General features: G+C 37.2%; 1 protein-coding gene across 2 annotated transcripts; it reads right to left on the bottom strand.

Moving 5' to 3' along the window:
- Window positions 1-495: 495 nt before the first annotated feature.
- Window positions 496-2895, bottom strand: LOC109179486 (amino-acid permease BAT1 homolog). Of its 2 annotated transcripts, XM_019328981.1 has the most exons (7): window positions 2662-2894; window positions 2375-2557; window positions 2128-2247; window positions 1766-1957; window positions 1377-1682; window positions 1106-1288; window positions 496-1027 (listed from the first exon to the last, which is right to left on the bottom strand). In XM_019328981.1, the coding sequence occupies exons 1-7, from the start codon at window positions 2734-2736 to the stop codon at window positions 542-544; spliced, it is 1545 nt and encodes a 514-aa protein (XP_019184526.1). In that variant the 5' UTR covers window positions 2737-2894; the 3' UTR covers window positions 496-541. The 2 variants fall into 2 exon arrangements, with proteins under 2 accessions (XP_019184526.1, XP_019184527.1); XM_019328982.1 differs by lacking the exon at window positions 2375-2557 and having other exon boundaries at window positions 2662-2895.
- Between the last annotated feature and the right edge of the window lie 8166 nt (window positions 2896-11061).

Here is an 11061-nt window from a genome sequence, read left to right as displayed (position 1 = left end):
GCTAATCCTAGATATTGTTGGCAGTGCGCCCTGCGTGTATGTAAGTATGTTAATGTGTGCACGAGCTTTGATGGATGATTGTGATTTTTCCTGCTACGCGCTGTGTGCATGTAAGTATTTTAATGTGTGCACGAGCTTTGATGGATGGTTGTGATTTTTCTTCCTCGCACTGTGTGCATGTAAATATGTTAATATGTGCACGAGCTAATCCTAGATATTGTTGGCAGTGCGCCCTGCGTGTATGTAAGTATGTTAATGTGTGCACGAGCTTTGATGGATGATTGTGATTTTTCCTGCTACGCGCTGTGTGCATGTAAGTATTTTAATGTGTGCACGAGCTTTGATGGATGGTTGTGATTTTTCTTCCTCGCACTGTGTGCATGTAAATATGTTAATGTGTGCACGAGCTAATCCCAGAAATTGTTGACAATGCACACTCTGTGCATGTAAGTATGTAAATGTGTGCACGATATTCAAATACAAACCCCCTTAAAATGAATGCAACCCTATATATAATCCTTCCAACATGTAAATATGTAAATTAAACTTTGGCAACATCAATGTTTCTTACAGGTCCCTTGAACCATTTTCTTGCATCCACAACCCACCAAAGCAAGACCAAACCCAAGCCTATTCCCAGAGCAACTGGAGCATAGTTGAAAGTGTCCCAGGCAATTGGATAGGCTGTTGGCAGAAGGAAGACACAGCAGGTGTAGCAAATCCACAGAAAGGCTACCAAGCAGACAGGCCTTCTTGCCTTCCCCAAATAAAATGGCCCCGGCTTAAAATCCTCCTCGGCCATCACAATGCGGGCGAAGATTGGAACTGCATAGCCCCCGACCCATCCTATTGTACAGATGGATGTTATGGCAGTGAAAACTATACTCCCTTGCAGTATGGGGAGTCCAAGAAGAATGCATATAGCTGCACACAGCCACACTGCGTTTGCAGGAACTTTGCGTTTGGAGTGCACTTTTTGCCAGATGGATGAGAAAGGGATTCCTTGATCTCGCGATAGGGCATAAACCTGAAGATCAGATCGAATTAAAAGATAAATATACTTTAGTTGTGCTGCTAAAACATAAAGTTGACAGGGGAAACCTACAACTCTGGCTGCACTAGTCGTTATTGAGAGCCCACCAAAGAAGAATGAACCCCATATGATAAAGAGTAAAAGAATTGCTCCAGTAGAATTGTGGTATCTCCCGTGGAACGCATCGTACAGAATTTGAGCTGGTACAAATACTCCTGCAGTTTCATTTGATCTATCATACAAGTAACTCGGATCCTGCACCACACAAACCACAATCCAATTCACCAATAATCTAATTTAATCGGAATGATGAGAACAGACTCATCAATCAAATGATACATGCCTGGATGCTGAAAGTTAGAGCCAATATATACGCCCATCCGAAAACTGAGATTATCCCTATGCTACAAAGAATGGCAATAGGACCATTTCTATCTGCACCTTTTGTTTCTTCAGTGAGATGTGCAGCAGCATCATATCCATATAACGAATACTGACTAACCAGAAAGGCGAGTACAGTTGCATAAACTTTGCTGGAGACCCCAGTAGACTCCGATCCCAATTCAAATGCAGTGAACACATATGAAGCTGACTGTGTGGTTGGTGCCACAAGAGGAAGCATAATAACAATAACCAATCCCCCACAAACCTGTCAAATTAAATTGAATTATCTACTTACTATTGAGTCTGAAAACTACGTACACAAGTCGTTAGAAATGTAATTATATATACCTGCCACCATATGGAGATGATATCAATAAAAGCAATAACTTCTAGTGCAAATGTATTAAGAAATGCCCATATAAGTGTAAGAGCAATGTAAATGCACAAGAATAGCCAACGCGGAGCCAAGTATCCTCCATCTTTATTTGTCCCAGTACATAAAAGAATTATGCTTTGCAATGTCTGTGTTCCTGCATAAGCCTAAAAAGCAACCAAAACAGAAAAAGGCATTATATTCAGCATAAACCTTCACATTTAATTGGGAATTATATTGAAGCATGTGTTCAATCTCAACTATCAACTAAAAGCCTAAGCTGATAGTTGGATTGCACATTAATGGTTATATGCTCAACAAAGGGAAGTGTACGTACCTGTGTTCCTATCCCAGCTACTAGCCCTATTGTCTCAAGCCAAGCGCAGCACCACGACGCAAATGGACCCCATTTCTGGCCTGCTAAATGTGCAGCCCAGAAGTAAAGAGAACCTGTTGTCTGTTTTTGGAGGGAGATGGAGTTAACAGAAATGAAGAAATTAAAGTATGATGTGCAGACCAGAAGCATGCTAGCTATCTGAGCTGCAGGGTAAATTAAATAAAAGAAAAGATTGCACTATATGTACCGGAAAAGAGGAGCAAATTTCAGCCATTGCGATTCCGACAAAGCATGTGAAGAATGAAACCACAAGCCAGCCCCAAACAAGAGCTGCAGGCCCTGCGTACATCAAACTGGAACCGTACAATGGAGTGATCCCAGTGAAGAGAGTCATAGTTGAAAATGATATAGCCAGCGTTTTGAACAAAGTCTGCAGCGAAGGGGCCGAATCCAATATTAATTACGTTAATCATATCGCCTCAAAAAAAAAAGAAAAAAAAGAGGGGGGAATTGAAGCTTATTAAGTACGTTTACCATTTCTCTTCTAAGTTCTTGCTTGTAGCCCAGTTCATTGAGCCGCTTCTCTCCTGAATCCGCAGCCATTTCCATTCGTTCTGTTCGCTTCAGCTCCAGAGAGAATTCAACAAGAGATGAACTACTGAAATGAAAGAAAAACAAAAGTGGGGTGCTCAGCTCGATTCCCCGTTACGTTAGGTTGCTTTTGAGAACTGGTAAACGCTCTGATTCTTTTAGTCAAGAGTTGAAAATTAAGTAGGAACAGGCCGGCAAGTGGTGTGGGAAGACTTTGAAATTATTGCCACTTGCTGCATCATGTGTGAACGTAACTTTCATTATATTTTTCACTCAATATCACAAGTAGATTTTTTTTTTTCAAGGTCCAGTCCACATGAGATGATGCAACACGCAAATAGTTTAGCACATCCAAAAAAAAAAAAAAAAGTGAAGGAGTAGAAACTCATTCTTTGATCTGCTTTTAAGATCGATTGATTACACGGGAAATGGAGATGGAGAGCGGAGACAATTCTAACTTTGCATGCTGCACCTCAACTCCATACACACTGCACACAGTTATTTTTGCCTGAATTGGCAGTTCTCAACTGTAGTGTGTTGACTTCCATTATTCATGCTGATTCATTGCATTCAATTTTATTATTCTTTTTTATTTTTTTTTTTACTTTTTTAATGCTACTGACTTTATTACATTGTAGTATCTGTTCACAACCTAATGAAGCACAAAGAGTCAATAACGCATTCACTGAAGTTCGATCCCATGACCTCCCACATATAAAAAAAAAAATCACTACATGCCATCTGAGCACAAACATTAAACTTAATGTAAATATAATATGCAAAAACATGTGCAAGTATTGTTTTTCATATAAAATTTTTATTTTAATTTTATCTCGTCAAATCATCATTGAACTTAAAGTAAATATAATATGCAAAAACTTGTGTGAGACCGTCCCACGTATTATTATTCGTGTGATTAAGATTAAATGTACTCCGTAATACTTATACTAGCAAATGTAATACTAAATTATGAATAAAAAGTTATCACTTATATGGAAAAGATAAAAGGGTCAAATAGGCCCCTAAACTTTACCCCAAAGGTCAATCAGGCCCCTAAACTTTTAAAAAGTTCAATTAAACACTCAAACATGTCAAATCGGGTCAATGAAGCCCAAAAACCGGTAAATGACATGTTATAACAGGTCATTTCAATTCCAGCGATGGATTCCGGCCACCGACGACATTTTCCGGCCACCAGCGACATTTTCCGGTGACCGGCGACATTTTCCGGCCGTCCGGTCGTCTTCGACATTTTCAGTAGGTAGGCGCCCGTCTGCCGCCTTCTCCAGTGGAGAAGATGACCAGATCTGGTCGTCTTCTCCAATGGTGAAACCAATCGATATGAAGCAATGGTCTCCAATATGTGTGGTCCATCATTTATTCCGTTTACTACGGAAAATGAACATGATGAAGAGCCACATACTAGTGCAAAGAACTTCTACGATTTGTAAAATGCTGCCAAACAACCTTTGTCATCGAGCTGTGTTGAAGAAACAGAATTGTCATATATACTCATGATGATGAATATCAAGACAACGTTTAACATACCACAACAAGCAATGGATCAGATATTTGAGTATAATAACTGTATCATGGGCCTTGACAATCGAGTTCCCTTTAAGTATTATGATTCAAAGAAATTGCTTACAAAACTTGGTCTTGGTTATGAGAAGATTGATCGTTGTGTGAACAGTTGTATGTTGTACTATAAGTCCAATATCAATGACAAACACTGTAAGTTCTGTGGGGAGCCTAGGTTTAAACCACAACCATCTGGAAAATAAGTGCCACAAAAGAGGATGCATTACTTGCCTCTCAACCCTAGATTGCAGCGTTTGTATGCTTCACCCAGTTCTGCTTCACACATGCGATGGCATTATGAAAATCGTCGCGAGAATGGTATTATATGTCATCCTTCAGATGGTGAAGCATGGAAACACTTTGATAGTAAACACCCTGATTTCGCATCAGAACCTCGAAATGTCAGACTGGGTTTGTGTGCTGATGGGTTTTCTCCTTTTGGTTCTAATGCAAAACCATATTCTTGTTGGCCAGTTATGGTTGTTCCGTATAATCTTCCACCTTCAATGTGCATGACTACACCATACATATTTTTAACATGTATTATCCTTGGGAAGCATAACCCAAAAACCAACATTGATGTACTTGCATCCTTTAATTGATGAGTTTCAATTGTTATGGGAAACAGGTGTGTTAACTTATGACGTGTCACTCAAACAGAATTTTATGATGCGTGCTGCATTGATGTGGACTATCAATGGTTTCCCTGCATATGGTATGTTATCCGGATGGCAGACATCAGGGAAACTAGCATGTCCATATTGTCTTCAACACTCTAAATCCTTTTATTTGAAGAATGGTCATAAAACATGTTGGTTTGATTGTCATCGCCAATTTCTTCCTATGAGTCACTCATGGAGAAAAATCAAGATGCTTTTGTAAAACGACGGGTAGAAAAATCAATACCGCCACAATTTTTGACAGGTGATGAGTTGTTTAATAGTGTGAAAAAATTTCCAAAGATTACCAATGGCCCAATTGGTCACAATGATGGGTTTGGACAGTCACCCAATTGGAAGAAAAAAAAGTATATTTTGGGATTTGCCTTATTGGAAGGATAACTTGCTCCGTCACAATCTAGATGTGATGCATATAGAGAAGAATGTGTTTGACAATATATTTCACACAATTATGGATGTCATAGGCACACCAAAAAATAAAGACGCACCCACTGCACGACTAGATATGAAAGATGTGTGTAATAGGTCAAAACTAGAGTTGGTGGAACAGAATGGATGTTTTATTATGCCCAAAGCAAGTTACACTTTGCAGAAAAATAATCAGTTGGCTGTTTATGATTGGTTACAGGCTTTGAAACTTCCTGATGGGTTTTCTTCTAATTTAGATACGTGTGTTGATTCTACATCATCTAAATTAATTGAGATGAAAAGTCATGACTGTCATATTTTTATGCAATTTTTGTTGCCAATTGCCTTCATGTTTTTACCAAGTTGTCATTGGAAGCCTTTAGCCGAGTTAAGTGTATTCTTTCGTAATCTTTGCTCAACATCCCTCTGGCTAGACAAAATATGTGAAATGGAAGATTCCATTGTTCTTACCTTGTGTAAGTTAGAACGTATTTTCCCTCCAGCAATGTTTGATTGCATGGAACACTTGCCTATTCATCTTCCATGCGAAGCACGCTTAGGTGGGCCGGTACAGTATCGTTGGATGTATCCATTTATAAGATTCCTTAATCACTTGAAGGCCAAAATGAAGAATAAGAGATATGTTGAGGGGTCAATTGTAGATGCATATATACTTGAGGAAACAACACATTTTGCATCATTTTATTTTGATGATCATGTGCAAAGCATAATGACAAAAATAGGTCGAAATCTAAATGATGGCAGAATTGACCCAAATGTGCCTATTACTTTGTCAATTTTTAATCGCCTAGGCCGACCAATGGGGGCTCGAAAGACAAGATATCTAAGTGCAGAAGAACACTTCATAGCTCATCAATGTCTTACTAAATTGTGAGGAGGTTCAAACTATTTTAAGGTATGTTGCATCTTTGCGACTGAATTTCTTTTACTATTTTTCCCTTTAACTTCTGGAAAGTCACATTTAGGTAATGCTATTTCTGATTGTTGCTTCCAGCACTTTGAATATTATATGTTGTTTGGGCAGTGTGATCTTTTTTTTTCTTTTTTTTTTTCTAGATTATTTGTTGAAGCTTTTAACATGATGGCTGGTTCTTTTTTCTTGAGACTCATTTTAGCAGCAGCTGAATAGCAGTAGTTGTATATTTGTATGCTGGATTCATGAACATGCCCTTCTTAGTTCTGAATTTGATATTCTAGATACTGGTGAATTCCAACACCTAGATTGTGATTCTGCTTCTTAGTTCTTACCTTCTTGATCATGTAAAGATAATGGTTTCTGGAAATTGTGTTTTTTTAGTGGACACAAGGGCACCAGGGCTGGGGTTTAGGATGATCATGTGAACCCTTGAATAGAATCTCTGTTAATTGTCCATAAGGAGTGCATTTAAATAACTTTTTGACTTTCACAGTTGGTATACTTACACTTGTAATAGCTTTGCAAGATATACCCATCATCTGATGATCTTTTCTATCAAAGTAAGCTCTTTGGTTCAGGTCATGACACTACATTTCACCAGTAGTAGCTGATGATCAATAATAATCAGTTTGAATACTGATTTTGTTTCACAATAATAATCAGTTTGAAGCAGATTTTTTTTCTAGATTATTTGTTGAAGCTTTTAATATCATTGTCTGGTTGTAGGATGTATGAGAGAGGTTTACGTCATTATAATCCTAATGTAACTGACGAGCAAGTTGATCATGAAGTTGAAAGAAATTTTGCAAAATGGTTTAAAGATTACGTAAGAATTTATATTAATTTCCATTCTTTATAGTATTCTTTATAGAGAGGTTTATGTCATTATAGTATACTATTACTTACTTGTTTACTAACATTAGGTGTACAATCCATTGAATAATGTGCATAACCAATGTCTGATTGATTTGGAAAATGGTCCTTTAATGGAGGTTAGCATGTACACTGGTATGTCGTTAACGGTTTCAAGTTTCAAACCAAAGTGCAATGTTTTAGAAATTCAATTTCGAACTATGGGGTGTCAATTAAGGGAACAAGTTTGGCACAACTTGAATCATACTTTTTTGGCACATTACAAGAGGTCGTTGAGGTTGAGTACCCTAATATTCCAATTAAAAAGGTTGTCTTATTTAAGTGTGAGTGGTTTGACCCAACACCTAATATTGGGGTACGATTCAATTCTGATCATGGTATCACTGAGGTGCAATGCAATAGAAGGTATAACAAGTTTGATCCTTTTATCATTGCATAAAGTGCATCTCAGGTGTGTTACATTCCATACCCACGAGGTATAAAGGAGAAAGTAAATTGATTGGTGGTATTGAATGTGCGTCCTAGAGGAACTATTGACAAAGCTTATAGTAATAGTGAAACTTATCAGCAAGATGACATGTCTTTGAAGAGATATGGTGAAGTTTCAACTCAAGAAGAAGTGACAAACTTAGTACACGAACCGTTACAAATAGATGAAGTGCAATTACCCCTGGTTAGACAAGAACGGTTGGAAGAAGATAGTGAAGGGTTTCAAGAAGAATATAGTGAAAAAGAGAATGAGCAATTTGAGGATAAAGAGGAAGGGTTTAAAGAAGAATATAGTGAAGAAGAGAATGAGCAATTTGAGGATGAAGATGGTGGATATTCTGATGATGAAAAAAGTAGTGAATAATAATAATTAATGTGTAAGCGCGTAAATAAATAAAATAGAATAATAATAATAATTATTATTATTTAATATTAAAAAAAAAAAAGGCATGTTGGCTACGACTATATAAGGGAAGATATTAATTTTGACATTATGAGAAATGAATCCTCTTCGCATCTGAAGTTAAATCCTCTTCGCATCCCTAAATTCTCTTGGCGGAGTTGCTGTTAAATCCTCTCCGCATCTCAAGCCAAAGCTACAGATCAGAGTCATCGCCATCCTCAACTGAGTCGCACCTCAACCGAGTCATCAACGGAGTCATTTCAAGCTAAAGCTACGGAGTCCCACATCTTCATCCGCATCTCAACCAAAAGGTAATTGCATTTCAAATTTTCAATGCTATATATTAAGTGTACTAAATTTAGTCTCTGTTTAGGGTTTCTGAGTAGATATTAAGAAATATACATTTTTGTTTTTCTATTTTTTTATACAGAGTCTAGACTCTAGATCCATAATTTTCATAGCCTAAGGAAGAAGAGAAATCTAAATTTCATATACTTTAAGCTTTGTAAGCATGGTGAATCTAAATTTTCATAGGGTTTCTGAGTAGATGCACTGGGATAGTGCTTCTGTAAGCTTTCTTATATCTTCCCATGTGTGAGCTGCACTTAGTGTTATCCTTAACCTACAAGTCACAATCTCAAGGTTTTGTTATATTGCAGTGCAGCGCCTACTAATTATTCACTTGAATTCTCATCAACATTTACCAGCTGCATGATATATTGGTGCATTATTCTCATCAAATAAACTATTTTAGTTGTCTCAACCTTGGAGTAACTTTTAAGTTGATCATGATAAGTAGCATCTACTTGGAAACAATGATTTCTAGTAATAGTTTGACTTAATGTTATGATCATAATGCAGTCTCTGTTAAATAAGTAGCTATGCTGATTCTCTATTAGACATCTACAGTTGTCAGGAGTTCATATTGTTTGGAATCTAGACCTCAAGACTTGAGGTTGCATCTAGTACAATGGCAAAACATGGAAAATTTTCAGTTGATGCTAAGGCTCGTACTAAAACAAAACATATGAGAAGAAGAAAGAAGATATCTAAGGTATTATTGTCTCTTAGTTATTTGTTGTTTAAGTTATTGTGCATATTTAACCTTGTTATTAATGAATAGAGTTGGCAGTTAATTAACAGTACTCTTTTTATAATGAATGCAGGGGAGAAAATCTGAAGCTCAAGATTTGGAACATCAAGATTTTGAGGTATGTTTGTTTTGACATTTTAGTGGCATTGACATCTTTTTGCATTCCAAATAATCGTTAGTGGACTGAACTTTTCATTTTTGCTCAGTTTTAACTTTTAGCTATGCAAATTTGCATGAAGCATTGATCATCTGAAGAAGCTTGCTTTATGTGTGCATTCCCTTCTTTATGTAGGCTAAGCTTTTAACTTTTGCTTATGAATGTCTATCATTTGATTAAGCTATTTGGCACACACATAAATTGAAGTAAGCATTACACTAAACGTAGTTGCGGTTGGTAAACCCATCACCCATATGACTTGGAAAACAGTTGTAACACCCCCGATTTCCATACCAAATTAAACCTTAAACATGCAGATAATTCTAACCATAAAAGCATACACAGCGGAAGACTTAAGCATGAAATATATGGAAAACGTAGAGCGTTATGCCACGCTCACTCAACAGTGAACGCACAGGCATAAACATCTGCACCAAAATCCATTATCCCAAAATAAAGTCAGGGACAAAGGACTAAAGTCTAACATCGGCGCACAGGCCAAAACATAACAAAGTTTAAGGGGTCTAATCTAACAGTCTCTAGACCGCGCTCTCGTCTACTCAGCACCTGAAAGAAACACATAAAATATGGGACGACGTCCGGTCAGCGAATGATGCTGGTAACCCACCAATACATGTGAAATATCATAAGTAGATAGTTTATACATATACAAAATCATTTGCGAAAAGGGATATAGTATATATCAATTTCAAAAGCCGAGATAGAGATCAACACAAGACTCTATGCACTCACGGTAACGATAAGGGAGCACATCCCAAGACAACAAGAAGTAATAACGACTCACAAGAACGGCTCAAGGTATAATCTACCATCACACAGTAGATTAACACCCGACATGCATAACACAAGAGAATAAGGACTCAACCATTGGCAACTGATATGAACCTAGTCCAAGGTTCAAATAAAGATGGAGTATTGTCCCAAGAATGCTCTCAAAGTAAAGATAGAGATGGATCGAAATACCTTAAACCTCACGAGAAACCCTTTGTCTCGAATCCTCAAAGACTTGGAAGAATCCCATTATAGCTTCAAGTACCTCGATGATGCAATCTTCAATCAACTAGAGTCGGATCTAGTTTCCTTCGATTCAAAAACGAGTCCACGAACCTAAATCTAAGGTTGAAGAAAGGAAGATTGATTCGAGTCCACGAATCAATTTGCTAGTCGAGTCCATGACTAGCCACTAATTGAGTCCACAATTAGCCATAAGGTTTCTTACACAAGTGTAAAGAAAAACTTAAGAATTTTATTGAATTGAAGCCTGTTTCAAACTGATATGGATGTGCCCTATTTATAGGTATAGGGCAGCATTGTAATCTAAATACAATAGGAAAAAGAGTCCTAAACCTAATCTAGAAAACAAGTAAATAGAGTTTTATTTAGAAAAGGATTTAAGGAATCCTTTCTAAATACAACTAGTGTTTTCTCTTTTATGCCAAACAATTTAAATTAATGATGACCAAAAATAATAGGGCTGATTTGGGCCTAATTTAATCACCAAAATCAGCACTTAAACAATTATAAAAAGCCTTGAAATCTTCTTCATCTTTTGCAAATGGGCTTGACTTGGATTTCCACCATCTTTGAATATCACCAATGAAGAGTTGTCTTAATCGTTTGGACTTGGGCCTTGTGATTGGCCCAATTGGTACTCTTGATGGATCTTCATTATGTTGGGCCGCATCATCCTCACCTTCTTGA

This window comes from Ipomoea nil, unplaced genomic scaffold (assembly GCF_001879475.1).
Source record: "Ipomoea nil cultivar Tokyo-kokei standard unplaced genomic scaffold, Asagao_1.1 scaffold0925, whole genome shotgun sequence".
Classification (NCBI taxonomy): domain Eukaryota; kingdom Viridiplantae; phylum Streptophyta; class Magnoliopsida; order Solanales; family Convolvulaceae; genus Ipomoea; species Ipomoea nil.
Note: the sequence above shows the minus strand (reverse complement) of the source record. Positions and strands in the feature narration are given on the sequence as shown.

What these genes read in the sequence shown, in the direction of transcription:
- LOC109179486 (XM_019328981.1), bottom strand. Translation starts at nt 2,736, where the DNA reads ATGGAAATGGCTGCGGATTCAGGAGAGAAGCGGCTCAATGAACTGGGC. An exon ending in CTCTAACTTTCAGCATCCAG is followed by an intron (nt 1,289 to 1,376) that starts GCATGTATCATT and finishes TGTGTGGTGCAG; the next exon opens with GATCCGAGTTACTTGTATGA. An exon ending in CGACTAGTGCAGCCAGAGTT is followed by an intron (nt 1,028 to 1,105) that starts GTAGGTTTCCCC and finishes TCTGATCTTCAG; the next exon opens with GTTTATGCCCTATCGCGAGA.